The sequence below is a fragment of the Anopheles darlingi genome, chromosome X (assembly GCF_943734745.1).
Source record: "Anopheles darlingi chromosome X, idAnoDarlMG_H_01, whole genome shotgun sequence".
In the NCBI taxonomy this organism is placed as follows: Eukaryota; Metazoa; Arthropoda; class Insecta; order Diptera; family Culicidae; genus Anopheles; species Anopheles darlingi.
The window spans coordinates 5,935,036-5,958,289 of NC_064873.1; the positions used below are offsets into that span (position 1 = coordinate 5,935,036).

General features: G+C 51.3%; 5 protein-coding genes and 1 long non-coding RNA gene across 8 annotated transcripts; all 6 read right to left on the minus strand.

Annotated features, from left to right (window-relative positions):
* Positions 1 to 739: 739 nt before the first annotated feature.
* LOC125950662 (uncharacterized) lies at positions 740 to 1,900 on the minus strand. Its single transcript, XR_007468738.1, has 3 exons — positions 1,556 to 1,900; positions 1,002 to 1,328; positions 740 to 931 (listed from the first exon to the last, which is right to left on the minus strand). It is a non-coding gene; the product is annotated as an uncharacterized LOC125950662 (long non-coding RNA).
* Positions 1,901 to 3,088: 1,188 nt separating this feature from the next.
* LOC125957340 (allantoinase-like) lies at positions 3,089 to 4,097 on the minus strand. Its single transcript, XM_049690025.1, has 2 exons — positions 3,988 to 4,097; positions 3,089 to 3,899 (listed from the first exon to the last, which is right to left on the minus strand). The coding sequence occupies exon 2, from the start codon at positions 3,893 to 3,895 to the stop codon at positions 3,089 to 3,091; it is 807 nt and encodes a 268-aa protein (XP_049545982.1). The 5' UTR covers positions 3,896 to 3,899; positions 3,988 to 4,097.
* Positions 4,098 to 6,355: 2,258 nt separating this feature from the next.
* On the minus strand, positions 6,356 to 12,477 carry LOC125950625 (allantoinase-like). Of its 2 annotated transcripts, none has more exons than XM_049678803.1 (2): positions 12,368 to 12,477; positions 6,356 to 7,682 (listed from the first exon to the last, which is right to left on the minus strand). In XM_049678803.1, the coding sequence occupies exon 2, from the start codon at positions 7,676 to 7,678 to the stop codon at positions 6,869 to 6,871; it is 810 nt and encodes a 269-aa protein (XP_049534760.1). In that variant the 5' UTR covers positions 7,679 to 7,682; positions 12,368 to 12,477; the 3' UTR covers positions 6,356 to 6,868. The 2 variants fall into 2 exon arrangements, with proteins under 2 accessions (XP_049534760.1, XP_049534753.1); XM_049678796.1 differs by lacking the exon at positions 12,368 to 12,477 and adding an exon at positions 7,771 to 7,880.
* On the minus strand, positions 10,136 to 17,629 carry LOC125950647 (allantoinase-like). The gene is made up of 4 exons (XM_049678828.1): positions 17,318 to 17,629; positions 16,795 to 17,229; positions 15,555 to 16,575; positions 10,136 to 10,620 (listed from the first exon to the last, which is right to left on the minus strand). Exons 1-3 carry the CDS (start codon positions 17,525 to 17,527, stop codon positions 15,586 to 15,588), a joined length of 1,635 nt encoding a protein of 544 aa, XP_049534785.1. The 5' UTR covers positions 17,528 to 17,629; the 3' UTR covers positions 10,136 to 10,620; positions 15,555 to 15,585.
* Positions 10,618 to 12,577, minus strand: LOC125957423 (allantoinase-like). The gene is made up of 3 exons (XM_049690152.1): positions 12,368 to 12,577; positions 11,845 to 12,279; positions 10,618 to 11,728 (listed from the first exon to the last, which is right to left on the minus strand). The coding sequence occupies exons 1-3, from the start codon at positions 12,575 to 12,577 to the stop codon at positions 10,652 to 10,654; spliced, it is 1,722 nt and encodes a 573-aa protein (XP_049546109.1). The 3' UTR covers positions 10,618 to 10,651.
* A 2,576-nt stretch (positions 17,630 to 20,205) lies between the features above and the next one.
* Positions 20,206 to 22,813, minus strand: LOC125950598 (allantoinase-like). 2 transcript variants are annotated; one of them, XM_049678762.1, is made up of 3 exons: positions 22,244 to 22,813; positions 21,721 to 22,155; positions 20,208 to 21,497 (listed from the first exon to the last, which is right to left on the minus strand). In XM_049678762.1, the coding sequence occupies exons 1-3, from the start codon at positions 22,451 to 22,453 to the stop codon at positions 20,508 to 20,510; spliced, it is 1,635 nt and encodes a 544-aa protein (XP_049534719.1). In that variant the 5' UTR covers positions 22,454 to 22,813; the 3' UTR covers positions 20,208 to 20,507. The 2 variants fall into 2 exon arrangements, with proteins under 2 accessions (XP_049534710.1, XP_049534719.1); XM_049678753.1 differs by lacking the exon at positions 22,244 to 22,813 and having other exon boundaries at positions 20,206 to 21,515; positions 21,721 to 22,237.
* Between the last annotated feature and the right edge of the window lie 441 nt (positions 22,814 to 23,254).

Sequence of the window (23,254 nt, forward strand, 5' to 3'; positions counted from 1 at the left end):
AGGTGGAATTGTGGTCCAAACAACGAACAAACAAACAAAAACCTCGATCGACCGATCGATCGAACGATGCACGGGATACGTGCCTGCGCACCCCAGCCAGCTAGCGGATTTGTGGAGATTGCGCAGTTGGCAGTTGTCCGATTCTTACGACCGGTGACCATCGAATGGTGTACGCCAAGGGCGGAGATTGTCCTAATGGTCGAACGGTATCACCGGTTAACCGTTGCAGATTAGCTAGCTGCTCCGTCAATACAGGAGGCTGCGCTATACCCGTACGAACGTCATCGCCACCGAACTATCGCGCAGCCCTGGTGTGGAAAATTCTTAGCATCGCTGCCCTTACCATTATTACGATTTGTTTTCTCGGACCCCTCGCGGACCGTGGAACCGATAAGGAGGGACGCTCCCATAATGCCAAAAACGAATGAAGGTGCAATGTTTGGCCCCTGTTCTGTGTGGTACAGTCAGATGAGAGGTGTCGTCTGATACAATGAGAGGTGGTGTGATAAGAAGCGCCGGCTGTTGCAGTGAAGTGAATGCAGAATCAACGGCGGTTGACGTTGATAACGGACGAAGCAGACACCGTTTCATAATCATATCGCTATCAGCGCAACACAACAGGACATCGTTCGGCCGTACCCAACATCTGCGTGCATACTCGATCACCGATTAGCATACTTTCAGGAGCCATCGTTAGTTGTACAACAGCAAATTACTTAAAAGTTTCTGATGCCTGACGCTATACGCTGGGGGCGGAATGTTTTTTTCCTTTATTTACTTCATTATCGGGCTTCTGTTAGAGAGCGGAATGGGGAACGTGGAGAGCCTCCTTAGCTGCTCGCGCCTCCGGGCGCCGGCTCGCTATTTTCCATACTTTTCGAAGTACTCACGCAACTCCTCCTTCTCCCGTTGGTTGGGTTGGGCGTTGGTTCTGAAACATAGTTCCAATGGAAGATTCAAACTTAATTTGAGTTTTCAACTCATACACTGGACAAACTTACCAGAATACGGGTTACCATCATGTTCTTCCATTCTGTTGTAATCAGCCCCTCTTGGCATAGGTGTTCCAAAAGAGTCAGCAACGGTTGATACAAATCGCGCTCCCAGATTGTTATTCCATTGACATCAATGAAAGTTTCCACCGACGCCGGTATTTGCGAGTCTGTGATAAAGCCTTCGATCGATCGATGCTGGTTCCACATATCTATTATTTCTTTAAGCGAATAGTATGCTCGCACAATATCCAAACAAACGCGATCAGCAGCCATTTCGATGTTGTTTATACTTTAGATTCTCGAGGGTTGAGGAGTTACTGGCCGATGCAGTCACTGGAGTGAAACAAAATCAAAAAGGTTGGTCACCGAAGGTGAACTCATTCTCATAATCAAGAATTACACGCCAAAGGATCACAGCACACGGGTTTTTTCAAAAACCATACGCAGCACCACTAAGCTAGTGCTGCTGCGTAGATGGAAGATTTCGGTGACCGTAGCTCAGCCGGTCATTTCGCTAATTCTAACACTTGTATCTATTTATTTCAATTGCTATCACTAACCTTTTCACAACTCGCAAATTAAATGCGTACGGTCACTGCACTTAGGCTGTCAATCCGCGAACTCGTCGCCGTCCAAAACCACAGCTGTATGCAATGCACCACCGAATGTTGCTAGAAGCGCACAAAACCACGAATAATGATTTGAAAAATAAATGCACTGTTTACTGCTTCGATGCGACAAATTTTACGAACTCGATATGATTTCGTTTGTGCACTTCCTTAGGCTGACGTAACGGGAATGAAAAAGCAACTGCCTCGCCTATGGAATCACGCGCCGGTGGTGTTTTTCTTCTTAGAACTCATTATTCTCGGCTACCGTCTGGATCGCATTCCTTTGTTCTCTTTGTGCGGCTCACACTTGCAAACCTCTTATGTGGTCTTAGGAGTAGTGACCGACGCTGCCATATTGTATATATACACACACACACCGGCCACCGGCCAATCGCAACTTTTAGCGATGCCAAAACTGCCGAAATATTTTTGTCAAAAGCCGTGGCCACACGGGGCGAAAACTCTAGCGCAAACGAAAAAATTAATGCCAAAACATTTACGCTTGACGTTTACATGCTGTCAAACGATTATAGGTCCGTGGAGCGTAAAACCTAGAGTAAAAGCTGTTTGCAAACGGAAGGGCTCGCAATATGTTCTATTTGTGGTTTACATTGATAGATAGTGATCATTGCTAGTGTGTTCAATCCTTTTCTTCCACAAAACGATTTTAATTTCCTCAACCCGGCCATGTAAACATATCGAAGCGTAAACGATTTGGCATTAATTTGTAAATTTGCGCGCAAATTTTCGCTCCGTGTGGCCACGGCTAAATGTTTTGCTAAAGCCCCAACAAACAGATGCAGATGTTTGATGTACGTTTTGCAGAGAACAATTAAGAAGAGTATACACAACTAGATCGACGCATCTCACAAGCACGCATAGTGAGTCGCACATGAAGTGTATGCGTGAGCGTAAGCGTGCCTCGCTTCTCATTGCTGGGTGAAGCGCTAATCATGCGTGCGTACGCGCGCACGCGTGTGTGTGTGTGCCTTATGAATTTTGGCGTCATAATCATATTATTGGTGGTTAATTTGAAAGGCCATTTTAGGGAGTTTTAGATACACACTCGAAAATATGTTGTTGGATGATGCTTTCTTGGAATACCGACCTGGGTGCCAACTTGGGGCTTTTTGTTCTTGTTGCTATTATGGTGCCTATGGTTATTGCTACGATTATTGAAAAGACGACGAGTAGCAATCATGCATTTTACGGGATGGCCAATGGCTCCCTTCTTTTTTTTTATTGGTTTCATATTTATAATTACTTATTCTGAATGCTCTTGCAAAGCTTAGATTTTATTCTAGTTCGAAAGTTGTTGCATCAGCCGAGATCGGACCGGGTCCGAGACGCTCATGATTGCATTCATCCAGCACATCAGATGGTTGAGATAGAGGGATTGCTTAAATACTGTGCTAAATGTTCTACTGCTTCTGCTTTATCGCCGAATAGACCTACTACAGGTATTCGCCTTCTTCTCTCTGCTCACCCACGAGGCCCTGGATACAGGGAGGGCGGTAATCCTGCACGGCTGCCCTTATTCATCCGATCGCCGCAGGTCTGTTGCTGCTGCTGTGTTTCGGCCGGATCGCGGAGCAGAATATTACCCAGCGGAGGACCGGCAAAGCGTCGGTCCGGATCCTCATCGCGCCGATAAACTGGTGTGCCGCGGAGGAAGGTAGCATGCACGATACCGCGCAGCTCCCGGTTGAGGTACGGTGTGGTCCGTTTGTGCTGGAACTCGATCAACTCCTCGGTCACAGTAAACAGACCGTCTGGGTCCCAGACGCACAGATCGCCGTCGTAGCCGGGATCGAGGCGGCCTTTGCGCAGGCTCATGCCGCACAGGTAAGCTGGCTCCATGCCAAGCAGTCGGACCATATCGGCCAACCCTAACCCGTACCGGTGGCAGTGCGTCCAGAAGAGGGGCAAACCGAACTGCACCGATGCGATGCCACCCCAGGCCTCCAGGAAGTTGCCTCGCCGCTGGTCGTCCTCGGCCAGCTGCAGCTTAAGAGTAGGCGGGCTGGGAGAATGATCTGACACGATTAGATTGATGTCGCGGTCGCAAACCGCCCGCCACAGCCGCTGCTGATTGCTGCTGTCCCGAATTGGCGGGCAACACTTGTACTCGGTTCCCGAATCGGGTACGTCCTCGGCCGACAGCGCCAGATAGTGATGGCACGTTTCCACAGTCAGATTGGCCCCGTTGGCACGAGCTCTGCGTATCACCGGTAATGCACTGGCTGCCGACAGGTGCACGATATGGGCCGAACAGATCGCCGAAATCATAACGCTAAAATCCGGGAGAAAAGGATGTCGAATATCCGAATCACCATCGGGATCGGGATTGCTCAGAGCGGGAGCGAGCGGCCTAAATTTACCTCTAAACGTGTGCCTGTTTCCAACTCCTGCCGCTTGCTCTCTAGTAAGTACGCTTCAACCGCTCCCCAGGAGTCGAGCACGCGCGTTACGCGTCCATCGATAGTCGAGATAAGCAGGCCGCCGGAGAACACCTCACACGGATCCCCGGGAGTCACTGGGGTTGCACTGTTCAGGAATATCCGTTTGCTGGTATAGAGCGCTTCTGCCATGTTTTCTGGTCCGCCGGCGTCCGGGAGTTTCCGCTGATCGCCACCGAATGTTTATAGATCAGCTCATGAACCGGCCCTTTATAGGTAGCCTGTCCCGTCTGTCTGGAGAGGCACAATCGCGTACGCGTACTATCACGCATCCCGAATCTATACGAAGGAGAGTGGCTAAGGATGGCTACGCCGTAGACGAAGCAACCACTCTGCTGCGCAGCTTTCTGGCTATTATCGGCTTTCGGGAGCAGGCACGATCGGTGATACAGCTGTATGCGATCCGAGCCCCTGAAAAGGAAGGTGGAATTGTGGTCCAAACAACGAACAAACAAACAAAAACCTCGATCGACCGATCGATCGAACGATGCACGGGATACGTGCCTGCGCACCCCAGCCAGCTAGCGGATTTGTGGAGATTGCGCAGTTGGCAGTTGTCCGATTCTTACGACCGGTGACCATCGAATGGTGCACGCCAAGGGCGGAGATTGTCCTAATGGTCGAACGGTATCACCGGTTAACCGTTGCAGATTAGCAAGCTGCTCCGTCACTACAGGAGGCTGCGCTATACCCGTACGAACGTCATCGCCACCGAACTATCGCGCAGCCCTGGTGTGGAAAATTCTTAGCATCGCTGCCCTTACCATTATTACGTTTTGTTTTCTCGGACCCCTCGCGGACCGCGGAACCGATAAGGAGGGACGCTCCCATAATGCCAAAAACGAATGAAGGTGCAATGTTTGGCCCCTGTTCTGTGTGGTACAGTCAGATGAGAGGTGTCGTCTGATACAATGAGAGGTGGTGTGATAAGAAGCGCCGGCTGTTTGGCTAAGTGAATGCAGAATCAACGGCGGTTGGCGAAGGATCCGAAAATAAATTTCAATGAACGTGGCAGCATCTCATGCCTTGCTCATTCTTCCCAAACGGGAGCGTGGTAACGTTGATAACGGACGAAGCAGGCACCGCTTCATAATCATATCGCTATCAGCGCAACACAGCAGGACATCGTTCGGCCGTACCCAACATCTGCGTGCATACTCGATCACCGATTAGCATACTTTCAGGAGCCATCGTTAGTTGTACAACAGCAAATTACTTAATGTTCCTGGTGACTGTACCCTGGTGCTGGGTACGAGAATGTTTTCCTTTTAATTACTTCATTATAGGGCTCCTGTTAAAGAGTGGAACGGGGAGCCGTTGGCTAGCCTTATCCTGTCGTGAAACATCTGCATCAGCCCGGAATGGTTGATGGTGGCCGTGTTTTTGTTCGGCTTCAAGTCGGTCGGGCATGATTGAGCTGCTTCACCGCAGCCGTTTAGTCGAAGAGCGCATTACTTATGTTCTGAAACATAGTTCCAATGGAAGATTCAAACTTAATTTGAGTTTTCAACTCATACACTGGACAAACTTACCAGAATACGGGTTACCATCATGTTCTTCCATTCTGTTGTAATCAGCCCCTCTTGGCGTAGGTATTCCAAAAGAGTCAGCAACGGTTGATACAAATCGCGCTCCCAGATTGTTATTCCATTGACATCAATGAAAGTTTCCACCGACGCCGGTATTTGCGAGTCTGTGATAAAGCCTTCGATCGATCGATGCTGGTTCCACATATCTATTATTTCTTTAAGCGAATAGTATGCTCGCACAATATCCAAACAAACGCGATCAGCAGCCATTTCGATGTTGTTTATACTTTAGATTCTCGAGGGTTGAGGAGTTACTGGCCGATGCAGTCACTGGAGTGAAACAAAATCAAAAAGGTTGGTCACCGAAGGTGAACTCATTCTCATAATCAAGAATTACACGCCAAAGGATCACAGCACACGGGCTTTTTCAAAAACCACACGCAGCACCACTAAGCTAGTGCTGCTGCGTAGATGGAAGATTTCGGTGACCGTCGCTCAGCGGGTCATTTCGCTAATTCTAACACTTGGATCTATTTATTTCAATTGCTATCACTAACCTTTTCACAACTCGCAAATTAAATGCGTACGGTCACTGCACTTAGGCTGTCAATCCGCGAACTCGTCGCCGTCCAAAACCACAGCTGTATGCAATGCACCACCGAATGTTGCTGTAAGCGCACAAAACCACGAATAATTATTCGAAAACTAAATGCACTGTTTGCTGCTTCGATGCGACAAATTTTACGAACTCGATACGATCTCGTTTGTGCACTTCCTTAGGCTGACGTAACGGGAATGAAAAAGCAACTGCCTCGCCTATGGAATCACGCGCCGGTGGTGTTTTTCTTCTTAGAACTCATTATTCTCGGCTACCGTCTGGATCGCATTCCTTTGTTCTCTTTGCGCGGCTCACACTTGCAAACCTCTTATGTGGTCTTAGGAGTAATGACCGACGCTGCCATATTGTATATATATACACACACACCGGCCACCGGCCAATCGCGAGATGGCCAATGGCTGCCTTATTTTTTTAATTGGTTTCATATTTATAATTACTTATTCTGAATGCTCTTGCAAAGCTTAGATTTTATTCTAGTTCGAAAGTTGTTGCATCAGCCGAGATCGGACCGGGTCCGAGACGCTCATGATTGCATTCATCCAGCACATCGGATGGTTGAGATAGAGGGATTGCTTAAATACTGTGCTAAATGTTCTACTGCTTCTGCTTTATCGCCGAATAGACCTACTACAGGTCTTTGCCCTCTTCTCTCTGCTCACCCACGAGGCCCTGGATACAGGGAGGGCGGTAATCCTGCACGGCTGCCCTTATTCATCCGATCGCCGCAGGTCTGCTGCTGCTGCTGCTGTGTTTCGGCCGGATCGCGTAGCAGAATATTACCCAGCGGAGGACCGGCAAAGCGTCGGTCCGGATCCGCATCGCGCCGATAAACTGGTGTGCCGCGGAGGAAGGTAGCATGCACGATACCGCGCAGCTCCCGGTTGAGGTACGGTGTGGTCCGTTTGTGCTGGAACTCGATCAACTCCTCGGTCACAGTAAACAGACCGTCTGGGTCCCAGACGCACAGATCGCCGTCGTAGCCGGGATCGAGGCGGCCTTTGCGCAGGCTCATGCCGCACAGGTAAGCTGGCTCCATGCCAAGCAGTCGGACCATATCGGCCAACCCTAACCCGTACCGGTGGCAGTGCGTCCAGAAGAGGGGCAAACCGAACTGCACCGATGCGATGCCACCCCAGGCCTCCAGGAAGTTGCCTCGCCGCTGGTCGTCCTCGGCCAGCTGCAGCTTAAGAGTAGGCGGGCTGGGAGAATGATCTGACACGATTAGATTGATGTCGCGGTCGCAAACCGCCCGCCACAGCCGCTGCTGATTGCTGCTGTCCCGAATTGGCGGGCAACACTTGTACTCGGTTCCCGAATCGGGTACGTCCTCGGCCGACAGCGCCAGATAGTGATGGCACGTTTCCACAGTCAGATTGGCCCCGTTGGCACGAGCTCTGCGTATCACTGGTAATGCACTGGCTGCCGACAGGTGCACGATATGGGCCGAACAGATCGCCGAAATCATAACGCTAAAATCCGGGAGAAAAGGATGTCGAATATCCGAATCACCATCGGGATCGGGATTGCTCAGAGCGGGAGCGAGCGGCCTAAATTTACCTCTAAACGTGTGCCTGTTTCCAACTCCTGCCGCTTGCTCTCTAGTAAGTACGCTTCAACCGCTCCCCAGGAGTCGAGCACGCGCGTTACGCGTCCATCGATAGTCGAGATAAGCAGGCCGCCGGAGAACACCTCACACGGATCCCCGGGAGTCACTGGGGTTGCACTGTTCAGGAATATCCGTTTGCTGGTATAGAGCGCTTCTGCCATGTTTTCTGGTCCGCCGGCGTCCGGGAGTTTCCGCTGATCGCCACCGAATGTTTATAGATCAGCTCATGAACCGGCCCTTTATAGGTAGCCTGTCCCGTCTGTCTGGAGAGGCACAATCGCGTACGCGTACTATCACGCATCCCGAATCTATACGAAGGAGAGTGGCTAAGGATGGCTACGCCGTAGACGAAGCAACCACTCTGCTGCGCAGCTTTCTGGCTATTATCGGCTTTCGGGAGCAGGCACGATCGGTGATACAGCTGTATGCGATCCGAGCCCCTGAAAAGGAAGGTGGAATTGTGGTCCAAACAACGAACAAACAAACAAAAACCTCGATCGACCGATCGATCGAACGATGCACGGGATACGTGCCTGCGCACCCCAGCCAGCTAGCGGATTTGTGGAGATTGCGCAGTTGGCAGTTGTCCGATTCTTACGACCGGTGACCATCGAATGGTGCACGCCAAGGGCGGAGATTGTCCTAATGGTCGAACGGTATCACCGGTTAACCGTTGCAGATTAGCAAGCTGCTCCGTCACTACAGGAGGCTGCGCTATACCCGTACGAACGTCATCGCCACCGAACTATCGCGCAGCCCTGGTGTGGAAAATTCTTAGCATCGCTGCCCTTACCATTATTACGTTTTGTTTTCTCGGACCCCTCGCGGACCGCGGAACCGATAAGGAGGGACGCTCCCATAATGCCAAAAACGAATGAAGGTGCAATGTTTGGCCCCTGTTCTGTGTGGTACAGTCAGATGAGAGGTGTCGTCTGATACAATGAGAGGTGGTGTGATAAGAAGCGCCGGCTGTTTGGCTAAGTGAATGCAGAATCAACGGCGGTTGGCGAAGGATCCGAAAATAAATTTCAATGAACGTGGCAGCATCTCATGCCTTGCTCATTCTTCCCAAACGGGAGCGTGGTAACGTTGATAACGGACGAAGCAGGCACCGCTTCATAATCATATCGCTATCAGCGCAACACAGCAGGACATCGTTCGGCCGTACCCAACATCTGCGTGCATACTCGATCACCGATTAGCATACTTTCAGGAGCCATCGTTAGTTGTACAACAGCAAATTACTTAATGTTCCTGGTGACTGTACCCTGGTGCTGGGTACGAGAATGTTTTCCTTTTAATTACTTCATTATAGGGCTCCTGTTAAAGAGTGGAACGGGGAGCCGTTGGCTAGCCTTATCCTGTCGTGAAACATCTGCATCAGCCCGGAATGGTTGATGGTGGCCGTGTTTTTGTTCGGCTTCAAGTCGGTCGGGCATGATTGAGCTGCTTCACCGCAGCCGTTTAGTCGAAGAGCGCATTACTTATGTTCTGAAACATAGTTCCAATGGAAGATTCAAACTTAATTTGAGTTTTCAACTCATACACTGGACAAACTTACCAGAATACGGGTTACCATCATGTTCTTCCATTCTGTTGTAATCAGCCCCTCTTGGCGTAGGTATTCCAAAAGAGTCAGCAACGGTTGATACAAATCGCGCTCCCAGATTGTTATTCCATTGACATCAATGAAAGTTTCCACCGACGCCGGTATTTGCGAGTCTGTGATAAAGCCTTCGATCGATCGATGCTGGTTCCACATATCTATTATTTCTTTAAGCGAATAGTATGCTCGCACAATATCCAAACAAACGCGATCAGCAGCCATTTCGATGTTGTTTATACTTTAGATTCTCGAGGGTTGAGGAGTTACTGGCCGATGCAGTCACTGGAGTGAAACAAAATCAAAAAGGTTGGTCACCGAAGGTGAACTCATTCTCATAATCAAGAATTACACGCCAAAGGATCACAGCACACGGGCTTTTTCAAAAACCACACGCAGCACCACTAAGCTAGTGCTGCTGCGTAGATGGAAGATTTCGGTGACCGTCGCTCAGCGGGTCATTTCGCTAATTCTAACACTTGGATCTATTTATTTCAATTGCTATCACTAACCTTTTCACAACTCGCAAATTAAATGCGTACGGTCACTGCACTTAGGCTGTCAATCCGCGAACTCGTCGCCGTCCAAAACCACAGCTGTATGCAATGCACCACCGAATGTTGCTGTAAGCGCACAAAACCACGAATAATTATTCGAAAACTAAATGCACTGTTTGCTGCTTCGATGCGACAAATTTTACGAACTCGATACGATCTCGTTTGTGCACTTCCTTAGGCTGACGTAACGGGAATGAAAAAGCAACTGCCTCGCCTATGGAATCACGCGCCGGTGGTGTTTTTCTTCTTAGAACTCATTATTCTCGGCTACCGTCTGGATCGCATTCCTTTGTTCTCTTTGCGCGGCTCACACTTGCAAACCTCTTATGTGGTCTTAGGAGTAATGACCGACGCTGCCATATTGTATATATATACACACACACCGGCCACCGGCCAATCGCGAGATGGCCAATGGCTGCCTTATTTTTTTAATTGGTTTCATATTTATAATTACTTATTCTGAATGCTCTTGCAAAGCTTAGATTTTATTCTAGTTCGAAAGTTGTTGCATCAGCCGAGATCGGACCGGGTCCGAGACGCTCATGATTGCATTCATCCAGCACATCGGATGGTTGAGATAGAGGGATTGCTTAAATACTGTGCTAAATGTTCTACTGCTTCTGCTTTATCGCCGAATAGACCTACTACAGGTCTTTGCCCTCTTCTCTCTGCTCACCCACGAGGCCCTGGATACAGGGAGGGCGGTAATCCTGCACGGCTGCCCTTATTCATCCGATCGCCGCAGGTCTGCTGCTGCTGCTGCTGTGTTTCGGCCGGATCGCGTAGCAGAATATTACCCAGCGGAGGACCGGCAAAGCGTCGGTCCGGATCCGCATCGCGCCGATAAACTGGTGTGCCGCGGAGGAAGGTAGCATGCACGATACCGCGCAGCTCCCGGTTGAGGTACGGTGTGGTCCGTTTGTGCTGGAACTCGATCAACTCCTCGGTCACAGTAAACAGACCGTCTGGGTCCCAGACGCACAGATCGCCGTCGTAGCCGGGATCGAGGCGGCCTTTGCGCAGGCTCATGCCGCACAGGTAAGCTGGCTCCATGCCAAGCAGTCGGACCATATCGGCCAACCCTAACCCGTACCGGTGGCAGTGCGTCCAGAAGAGGGGCAAACCGAACTGCACCGATGCGATGCCACCCCAGGCCTCCAGGAAGTTGCCTCGCCGCTGGTCGTCCTCGGCCAGCTGCAGCTTAAGAGTAGGCGGGCTGGGAGAATGATCTGACACGATTAGATTGATGTCGCGGTCGCAAACCGCCCGCCACAGCCGCTGCTGATTGCTGCTGTCCCGAATTGGCGGGCAACACTTGTACTCGGTTCCCGAATCGGGTACGTCCTCGGCCGACAGCGCCAGATAGTGATGGCACGTTTCCACAGTCAGATTGGCCCCGTTGGCACGAGCTCTGCGTATCACTGGTAATGCACTGGCTGCCGACAGGTGCACGATATGGGCCCGAATCTTGTAATCCTGTGCCACTTGCCCTACCAACTCGATCGCCTGCTGCTCCATCAGTTCCGGCCGCGTTGCCAGGAATGTATGGTAGTTGGCGGGGTCGTCTATTTGCCTCGATGACCGTGTTTCCGGTTCACCACTAGGTGACCGGGTTTCCGCTGCCGGTATTTGTCGCTCTGTACACTCCATTTCCGCATGGCACTGTCCTTCGAAATAGAGAGAAAGAAAAAAATAAAAGAACAAGAGAGAGAGAGAGAGAGAGAGAGAGAGAGAGAGAGAGAGAGAGAGAGAGAGAGAAGGGGGGAAGAGAGAGAATTATATCAGAGAATTTAAATGAAATATATTAGATGGAAGATGAAGAAACTATATGAGAGGGATGATGGTTAACCGTTGCCGTAACATACCGCCAGCACCGCTCCGGTACCCTCAAGCAACTGGGCGGCTCGGTGCACCTGCTCCTCGCTAACGTGCGGGAACTCGTCGACACCGCTCGGGCAAAGAAAACATTTGAAGCCGATCACTCCAGCGGCTACGAGCTGGTGCAGCTCGCTTGCCTTGCCACCGTCGTCGTCCACATTGGTCGGAACGATCCCGCCCCAAAAGGCCACGTCGACGTATAGCTGGCCGCGAGCGGCTGCTAGCTTAGTGCGCAGGTTTGCAACGGTCGTCGTCGGAGGGATGGAGTTGAGCGGCATATCGGCGACGGTAGTAAAGCCACCGGCCGCCGCCGCCTTGGTCGCTGTCCGGAAGCCCTCCCACTCCGTTCGTCCCGGCTCATTGATGTGCACATGCGTATCGACGAGTCCCGGCATCATCAACAGATCGCCGAAATCATAACGCTAAAATCCGAGAGAAAAGGATGTCGAATATCCGAATCACCATCGGGATCGGGATTGCTCAGAGCGGGAGCGAGCGGCCTAAATTTACCTCTAAACGTGTGCCTGTTTCCAACTCCTGCCGCTTGCTCTCTAGTAAGTACGCTTCAACCGCTCCCCAGGAGTCGAGCACGCGCGTTACGCGTCCATCGATAGTCGAGATAAGCAGGCCGCCGGAGAACACCTCACACGGATCCCCGGGAGTCACTGGGGTTGCACTGTTCAGGAATATCCGTTTGCTGGTATAGAGCGCTTCTGCCATGTTTTCTGGTCCGCCGGCGTCCGGGAGTTTCCGCTGATCGCCACCGAATGTTTATAGATCAGCTCATGAACCGGCCCTTTATAGGTAGCCTGTCCCGTCTGCCTGGAGAGGCACAATCGCGTACGCGTACTATCACGCATCCCGAATCTATACGAAGGAGAGTGGCTAAGGATGGCTACGCCGTAGACGAAGCAACCACTCTGCTGCGCAGCTTTCTGGCTATTATCGGCTCTCGGGAGCAGGCACGATCGGTGATACAGCTGTATGCGATCCGAGCCCCTGAAAAGGAAGGTGGAATTGTGGTCCAAACAACGAACAAACAAACAAAAACCTCGATCGACCGATCGATCGAACGATGCACGGGATACGTGCCTGCGCACCCCAGCCAGCTAGCGGATTTGTGGAGATTGCGCAGTTGGCAGTTGTCCGATTCTTACGACCGGTGACCATCGAATGGTGCACGCCAAGGGCGGAGATTGTCCTAATGGTCGAACGGTATCACCGGTTAACCGTTGCAGATTAGCAAGCTGCTCCGTCACTACAGGAGGCTGCGCTATACCCGTACGAACGTCATCGCCACCGAACTATCGCGCAGCCCTGGTGTGGAAAATTCCCAGCATCGCTGCCCTTACCATTATTACGTTTTGTTTTCTCGGACCCCTCGCGGACCGCGGAACCGATAAGGAGGGACGCTCCCATAATGCCAAAAACGAATGAAGGTGCAATGTTTGGCCCCTGTTCTGTGTGGTACAGTCAGATGAGAGGTGTCGTCTGATACAATGAGAGGTGGTGTGATAAGAAGCGCCGGCTGTTTGGCTAAATGAATGCAGAATAAACGGCGGTTGGCGTAGGATCCGAAAATAAATTTCAATGAACGTGGCAGCATCTCATGCCTTGCTCATTCCTCCCAAACGGGAGCGTGGTAACGTTGATAACGGACGAAGCAGGCACCGCTTCATAATCATATCGCTATCAGCGCAACACAGCAGGACATCGTTCGGCCGTACCCAACATCTGCGTGCATACTCGGTCACCGATTAGCATACTTTCAGGAGCCATCGTTAGTTGTACAACAGCAAATTACTTAATGTTCCTGGTGACTGTACCCTGGTGCTGGGTACGAGAATGTTTTCCTTTTTATTTACTTCATTATAGGGCTCCTGTTAAAGAGTGGAACGGGGAGCCGTTGGCTAGCCTTATCCTGTCGTGAAACATCTGCATCATCCCGGAATGGTTGATGGTGGCCGTGTTTTTGTTCGGCTTCAAGTCGGTCGGGCATGATTGAGCTGCTTCACCGCAACCGTTTAGTTGGAGAGCGCATTACGTATGTTCTGAAACATAGTTCCAATGGAAGATTCAAACTTAATTTGAGTTTTCAACTCATACGCTGGACAAACTTACCAGAATACGGGTTACCATCATGGTCTTCCATTCTGTTGTAATCAGCCCCTCTAGGCGTAGGTGTTCCAAAAAAGTCAGCAACGGTTGATACAAATCGCGCTCCCAGATTGTTATTCCATTGACATCAATGAAAGTTTCCACCGACGCCGGCATTTGCGCGTCTGTGATAGAGCCTTCGATTAATCGATGCTGGTTCCACATATAAAGTATTTCTTGTGCGCCTGGTGGAAGCGAATAGTATGCTCGCAGAAAATCTAAATCGCGATCAGCAGCCATTTCGCAGTTGTTTATAGTTTCGATTCTCGAGGGTTGAGGAGTTACTGGCCGATGCAGTCACTGGAGTGAAACAAAATCAAAAAGGTTGGTCACCGAAGGTGAACTCATTCTCATAATCAAGAATTACACGCCAAAGGATCACAGCACACGGGCTTTTACACAAACCACACGCAGCACCACTAAGCTAGTGCTGCTGCGTAGATGGAAGATTTCGGTGACCGTCGCTCACGGTGACTCGTCGCGGGTCATTTCGCTAATTCTAACACTTGTATCTATTTATTTCAATTGCTATCACTAACCTTTTCACAACTCGCAAATTAAATGCGTACGGTCACTGCACTTAGGCTGTCAATCCGCGAACTCGTCGTCGTCCAAAACCACAGCTGTATGCAATGCACCACCGAATGTTGCTGTAAGCGCACAAAACCACGAATAATTATTCGAAAACTAAATGCACTGTTTGCTGCTTCGATGCGACAAATTTTGCGAACTCGATATGATCTCGTTTGTGCACTTCCTTAGGCTGACGTAACGGGAATGAAAAAGCAACTGCCTCGCCTATGGAATCACGCGCCGGTGGTGTTTTTCATCTTAGAACGCATTATTCTCGGCTACCTTCTGGATCGCATTCCTTTGTTCTCTTTGCGCGGCTCACACTTGCAAACCTCTTATGTGGTCTTAGGAGTAGTGTATACACAACTAGATCGACGCATCTCACAAGCACGCATAGTGAGTCGCACATGAAGTGTATGCGTGAGCGTAAGCGTGCCTCGCTTCTCATTGCTGGGTGAAGCGCTAATCATGCGTGCGTACGCGCGCGCGCGCGTGTGTGTGTGTGCCTTATGAATTTTGGCGTCATAATCATATTATTGGTGGTTAATTTGAAAGGCCCTTTTAGGGAGTTTTAGGTACACACTCGAAAATATGTTGTTGGATGATGCTTCCTTGGAATACCGACCTGGGTGCCAACTTGGGGCTTTTTGTTCTTGTTGCTATTATGGTGCCTATGGTTATTGCTACGATTATTGAAAAGACGACGAGTAGCAATCATGCATTTTACGAGATGGCCAATGGCTCCCTTCTTTTTTTTATTGGTTTCATATTTATAATTACTTATTCTGAATGCTCTTGCAAAGCTTAGATTTTATTCTAGTTCGAAAGTTGTTGCATCAGCCGAGATCGGACCGGGTCCGAGACGCTCATGATTGCATTCATCCAGCACATCGGATGGTTGAGATAGAGGGTTTGCTTAAATACTGTGCTAAATGTTCTACTGCTTCTGCTTTATCGCCGAATAGACCTACTACAGGTATTCGCCTTCTTCTCTCTGCTCACCCACGAGGCCCTGGATACAGGGAGGGCGGTAATCCTGCACGGCTGCCCTTATTCATCCGATCGCCGCAGGTCTGCTGCTGCTGCTGCTGTGTTTCGGCCGGATCGCGTAGCAGAATATTACCCAGCGGAGGACCGGCAAAGCGTCGGTCCGGATCCGCATCGCGCCGATAAACTGGTGTGCCGCGGAGGAAGGTAGCATGCACGATACCGCGCAGCTCCCGGTTGAGGTACGGTGTGGTCCGTTTGTGCTGGAACTCGATCAACTCCTCGGTCACAGTAAACAGACCGTCTGGGTCCCAGACGCACAGATCGCCGTCGTAGCCGGGATCGAGGCGGCCTTTGCGCAGGCTCATGCCGCACAGGTAAGCTGGCTCCATGCCAAGCAGTCGGACCATATCGGCCAACCCTAACCCGTACCGGTGGCAGTGCGTCCAGAAGAGGGGCAAACCGAACTGCACCGATGCGATGCCACCCCAGGCCTCCAGGAAGTTGCCTCGCCGCTGGTCGTCCTCGGCCAGCTGCAGCTTAAGAGTAGGCGGGCTGGGAGAATGATCTGACACGATTAGATTGATGTCGCGGTCGCAAACCGCCCGCCACAGCCGCTGCTGATTGCTGCTGTCCCGAATTGGCGGGCAACACTTGTACTCGGTTCCCGAATCGGGTACGTCCTCGGCCGACAGCGCCAGATAGTGATGGCACGTTTCCACAGTCAGATTGGCCCCGTTGGCACGAGCTCTGCGTATCACTGGTAATGCACTGGCTGCCGACAGGTGCACGATATGGGCCCGAATCTTGTAATCCTGTGCCACTTGCCCTACCAACTCGATCGCCTGCTGCTCCATCAGTTCCGGCCGCGTTGCCAGGAATGTATGGTAGTTGGCGGGGTCGTCTATTTGCCTCGATGACCGTGTTTCCGGTTCACCACTAGGTGACCGGGTTTCCGCTGCCGGTATTTGTCGCTCTGTACACTCCATTTCCGCATGGAACTGTCCTTCGAAATACCCCTCGAGTGTTGGAGAAAGGAAAGGGAGAGAAAGAAAAAAATAAAAGTACCAAAGAGAGAGAGAGAGAGAGAGAGCGAGAGAGAGAGAGAGAGAAAGGGGGGAAGGGAGAGAATTATATCAGAGAACTTAAATGAAATATATTAGATGGAAGATGAAGAAACTATATGAGAGGGATGATGGTTAACCGTTGCCGTAACATACCGCCAGCACCGCTCCGGTACCCTCAAGCAACTGGGCGGCTCGGTGCACCTGCTCCTCGCTAACGTGCGGGAACTCGTCGACACCGCTCGGGCAAAGAAAACATTTGAAGCCGATCACTCCAGCGGCTACGAGCTGGTGCAGCTCGCTTGCCTTGCCACCGTCGTCGTCCACATTGGTCGGAACGATCCCGCCCCAAAAGGCCACGTCGACGTATAGCTGGCCGCGAGCGGCTGCTAGCTTAGTGCGCAGGTTTGCAACGGTCGTCGTCGGAGGGATGGAGTTGAGCGGCATATCGGCGACGGTAGTAAAGCCACCGGCCGCCGCCGCCTTGGTCGCTGTCCGGAAGCCCTCCCACTCCGTTCGTCCCGGCTCATTGATGTGCACATGCGTATCGACGAGTCCCGGCATCATCAACAGATCGCCGAAATCATAACGCTAAAATCCGAGAGAAAAGGATGTCGAATATCCGAATCACCATCGGGATCGGGATTGCTCAGAGCGGGAGCGAGCGGCCTAAATTTACCTCTAAACGTGTGCCTGTTTCCAACTCCTGCCGCTTGCTCTCTAGTAAGTACGCTTCAACCGCTCCCCAGGAGTCGAGCACGCGCGTTACGCGTCCATCGATAGTCGAGATAAGCAGGCCGCCGGAGAACACCTCACACGGATCCCCGGGAGTCACTGGGGTTGCACTGTTCAGGAATATCCGTTTGCTGGTATAGAGCGCTTCTGCCATGTTTTCTGGTCCGCCGGCGTCCGGGAGTTTCCGCTGATCGCCACCGAATGTTTATAGATCAGCTCATGAACCGGCCCTTTATAGGTAGCCTGTCCCGTCTGTCTGGAGAGGCACAATCGCGTACGCGTACTATCACGCATCCCGAATCTATACGAAGGAGAGTGGCTAAGGATGGCTACGCCGTAGACGAAGCAACCACTCTGCTGCGCAGCTTTCTGGCTATTATCGGCTCTCGGGAGCAGGCACGATCGGTGATACAGCTGTATGCGATCCGAGCCCCTGAAAAGGAAGGTGGAATTGTGGTCCAAACAACGAACAAACAAACAAAAACCTCGATCGACCGATCGATCGAACGATGCACGGGATACGTGCCTGCGCACCCCAGCCAGCTAGCGGATTTGTGGAGATTGCGCAGTTGGCAGTTGTCCGATTCTTACGACCGGTGACCATCGAATGGTGCACGCCAAGGGCGGAGATTGTCCTAATGGTCGAACGGTATCACCGGTTAACCGTTGCAGATTAGCTAGCTGCTCCGTCACTACAGGAGGCTGCGCTATACCCGTACGAACGTCATCGCCACCGAACTATCGCGCAGCCCTGGTGTGGAAAATTCCCAGCATCGCTGCCCTTACCATTATTACGTTTTGTTTTCTCGGACCCCTCGCGGACCGCGGAACCGATAAGGAGGGACGCTCCCATAATGCCAAAAACGAATGAAGGTGCAATGTTTGGCCCCTGTTCTGTGTGGTACAGTCAGATGAGAGGTGTCGTCTGATACAATGAGAGGTGGTGTGATAAGAAGCGCCGGCTGTTTGGCTAAGTGAATGCAGAATAAACGGCGGTTGGCGTAGGATCCGAAAATAAATTTCAATGAACGTGGCAGCATCTCATGCCTTGCTCATTCCTCCCAAACGGGAGCGTGGTAACGTTGATAACGGACGAAGCAGGCACCGCTTCATAATCATATCGCTATCAGCGCAACACAGCAGGACATCGTTCGGCCGTACCCAACATCTGCGTGCATACTCGATCACTGATTAGCATACTTTCAGGAGCCATCGTTAGTTGTACAACAGCAAATTACTTAAAAGTTTCTGTTGCCTGACGCTATACGCTGGGGGCGGAATGTTTTTTTCCTTTATTTACTTCATTATCGGGCTTCTGTTAGAGAGCGGAATGGGGAGCGTGGAGAGCCTCCTTAGCTGCTCGCGCCTCCGGGCGCCGGCTCGCTATTTTCCATACTTTTCGAAGTACTCACACAACTCCTCCTTCTCCCGTTGGTTGGGTTGGGCGTTGGTTCTGAAACATAGTTCCAATGGAAGATTCAAACTTAATTTAAGTTTTCAACTAATACACTGGACAAACTTACCAGAATACGGGTTACCATCATGTTCTTCCATTCTGTTGTAATCAGCCCCTCTAGACGTAGGTGTTCCAAAAGAGTCAGGAACGGTTGATACAAATCGCGCTCCCAGATTTTTGTTGCATTGGCATCAATGAAAGTTTCCACCGACGCCGGTATTTGCGAGTCTGTGATAGAGCCTTCGATTGATCGATGCTGGTTCCACATATCCATTATTTCTAGTTCGCCTGATGAAAGCGAATAGTATGCGCGCAGAATATCCAAACAAACGCGATCAGCAGCCATTTTGCAGTTGTTTATACTTTAGATTCTCGAGGGTTGAGGAGTTACTGGCCGATGCAGTCACTGGAGTGAAACAAAATCAAAAAGGTTGGTCACCGAAGGTGAACTCATTCTCATAATCAAGAATTACACGCCAAAGGATCACAGCACACGGGCTTTTTCACAAACCACACGCAGCACCACTAAGCTAGTGCTGCTGCGTAAATGGAAGATTTCGGTGACCGTCGCTCACGGTGACTCGTCGCGGGTCATTTCGCTAATTCTAACACTTGTATCTATTTATTTCAATTGCTATCACTAACCTTTTCACAACTCGCAAATTAAATGCGTACGGTCACTGCACTTAGGCTGTCAATCCGCGAACTCGTCGTCGTCCAAAACCACAGCTGTATGCAATGCACCACCGAATGTTGCTGTAAGCGCACAAAACCACGAATAATTATTCGAAAACTAAATGCACTGTTTACTGCTTCGATGCGACAAATTTTGCGAACTCGATATGATCTCGTTTGTGCACTTCCTTAGGCTGACGTAACGGGAATGAAAAAGCAACTGCCTCGCCTATGGAATCACGCGCCGGTGGTGTTTTTCATCTTAGAACGCATTATTCTCGGCTACCTTCTGGATCGCATTCCTTTGTTCTCTTTGCGCGGCTCACACTTGCAAACCTCTTATGTGGTCTTAGGAGTAGTGTATACACAACTAGATCGACGCATCTCACAAGCACGCATAGTGAGTCGCACATGAAGTGTATGCGTGAGCGTAAGCGTGCCTCGCTTCTCATTGCTGGGTGAAGCGCTAATCATGCGTGCGTACGCGCGCGCGCGCGTGTGTGTGTGTGCCTTATGAATTTTGGCGTCATAATCATATTATTGGTGGTTAATTTGAAAGGCCCTTTTAGGGAGTTTTAGGTACACACTCGAAAATATGTTGTTGGATGATGCTTCCTTGGAATACCGACCTGGGTGCCAACTTGGGGCTTTTTGTTCTTGTTGCTATTATGGTGCCTATGGTTATTGCTACGATTATTGAAAAGACGACGAGTAGCAATCATGCATTTTACGAGATGGCCAATGGCTCCCTTCTTTTTTTTTATTGGTTTCATATTTATAATTACTTATTCTGAATGCTCTTGCAAAGCTTAGATTTTATTCTAGTTCGAAAGTTGTTGCATCAGCCGAGATCGGACCGGGTCCGAGACGCTCATGATTGCATTCATCCAGCACATCGGATGGTTGAGATAGAGGGATTGCTTAAATACTGTGCTAAATGTTCTACTGCTTCTGCTTTATCGCCGAATAGACCTACTACAGGTATTCGCCTTCTTCTCTCTGCTCACCCACGAGGCCCTGGATACAGGGAGGGCGGTAATCCTGCACGGCTGCCCTTATTCATCCGATCGCCGCAGGTCTGCTGCTGCTGCTGCTGTGTTTCGGCCGGATCGCGTAGCAGAATATTACCCAGCGGAGGACCGGCAAAGCGTCGGTCCGGATCCGCATCGCGCCGATAAACTGGTGTGCCGCGGAGGAAGGTAGCATGCACGATACCGCGCAGCTCCCGGTTGAGGTACGGTGTGGTCCGTTTGTGCTGGAACTCGATCAACTCCTCGGTCACAGTAAACAGACCGTCTGGGTCCCAGACGCACAGATCGCCGTCGTAGCCGGGATCGAGGCGGCCTTTGCGCAGGCTCATGCCGCACAGGTAAGCTGGCTCCATGCCAAGCAGTCGGACCATATCGGCCAACCCTAACCCGTACCGGTGGCAGTGCGTCCAGAAGAGGGGCAAACCGAACTGCACCGATGCGATGCCACCCCAGGCCTCCAGGAAGTTGCCTCGCCGCTGGTCGTCCTCGGCCAGCTGCAGCTTAAGAGTAGGCGGGCTGGGAGAATGATCTGACACGATTAGATTGATGTCGCGGTCGCAAACCGCCCGCCACAGCCGCTGCTGATTGCTGCTGTCCCGAATTGGCGGGCAACACTTGTACTCGGTTCCCGAATCGGGTACGTCCTCGGCCGACAGCGCCAGATAGTGATGGCACGTTTCCACAGTCAGATTGGCCCCGTTGGCACGAGCTCTGCGTATCACTGGTAATGCACTGGCTGCCGACAGGTGCACGATATGGGCCCGAATCTTGTAATCCTGTGCCACTTGCCCTACCAACTCGATCGCCTGCTGCTCCATCAGTTCCGGCCGCGTTGCCAGGAATGTATGGTAGTTGGCGGGGTCGTCTATTTGCCTCGATGACCGTGTTTCCGGTTCACCACTAGGTGACCGGGTTTCCGCTGCCGGTATTTGTCGCTCTGTACACTCCATTTCCGCATGGAACTGTCCTTCGAAATACCCCTCGAGTGTTGGAGAAAGGAAAGGGAGAGAAAGAAAAAAATAAAAGTACAAGAGAGAGAGAGAGAGAGAGAGAGAGAGAGAGAGAGAGAGAGAGAGAAAGGGGGGAAGGGAGAGAATTATATCAGAGAACTTAAATGAAATATATTAGATGGAAGATGAAGAAACTATATGAGAGGGATGATGGTTAACCGTTGCCGTAACATACCGCCAGCACCGCTCCGGTACCCTCAAGCAACTGGGCGGCTCGGTGCACCTGCTCCTCGCTAACGTGCGGGAACTCGTCGACACCGCTCGGGCAAAGAAAACATTTGAAGCCGATCACTCCAGCGGCTACGAGCTGGTGCAGCTCGCTTGCCTTGCCACCGTCGTCGTCCACATTGGTCGGAACGATCCCGCCCCAAAAGGCCACGTCGACGTATAGCTGGCCGCGAGCGGCTGCTAGCTTAGTGCGCAGGTTTGCAACGGTCGTCGTCGGAGGGATGGAGTTGAGCGGCATATCGGCGACGGTAGTAAAGCCACCGGCCGCCGCCGCCTTGGTCGCTGTCCGGAAGCCCTCCCACTCCGTTCGTCCCGGCTCATTGATGTGCACATGCGTATCGACGAGTCCCGGCATCATCAACAGATCGCCGAAATCATAACGCTAAAATCCGAGAGAAAAGGATGTCGAATATCCGAATCACCATCGGGATCGGGATTGCTCAGAGCGGGAGCGAGCGGCCTAAATTTACCTCTAAACGTGTGCCTGTTTCCAACTCCTGCCGCTTGCTCTCTAGTAAGTACGCTTCAACCGCTCCCCAGGAGTCGAGCACGCGCGTTACGCGTCCATCGATAGTCGAGATAAGCAGGCCGCCGGAGAACACCTCACACGGATCCCCGGGAGTCACTGGGGTTGCACTGTTCAGGAATATCCGTTTGCTGGTATAGAGCGCTTCTGCCATGTTTTCTGGTCCGCCGGCGTCCGGGAGTTTCCGCTGATCGCCACCGAATGTTTATAGATCAGCTCATGAACCGGCCCTTTATAGGTAGCCTGTCCCGTCTGCCTGGAGAGGCACAATCGCGTACGCGTACTATCACGCATCCCGAATCTATACGAAGGAGAGTGGCTAAGGATGGCTACGCCGTAGACGAAGCAACCACTCTGCTGCGCAGCTTTCTGGCTATTATCGGCTCTCGGGAGCAGGCACGATCGGTGATACAGCTGTATGCGATCCGAGCCCCTGAAAAGGAAGGTGGAATTGTGGTCCAAACAACGAACAAACAAACAAAAACCTCGATCGACCGATCGATCGAACGATGCACGGGATACGTGCCTGCGCACCCCAGCCAGCTAGCGGATTTGTGGAGATTGCGCAGTTGGCAGTTGTCCGATTCTTACGACCGGTGACCATCGAATGGTGCACGCCAAGGGCGGAGATTGTCCTAATGGTCGAACGGTATCACCGGTTAACCGTTGCAGATTAGCAAGCTGCTCCGTCACTACAGGAGGCTGCGCTATACCCGTACGAACGTCATCGCCACCGAACTATCGCGCAGCCCTGGTGTGGAAAATTCTTAGCATCGCTGCCCTTACCATTATTACGTTTTGTTTTCTCGGACCCCTCGCGGACCGCGGAACCGATAAGGAGGGACGCTCCCATAATGCCAAAAACGAATGAAGGTGCAATGTTTGGCCCCTGTTCTGTGTGGTACAGTCAGATGAGAGGTGTCGTCTGATACAATGAGAGGTGGTGTGATAAGAA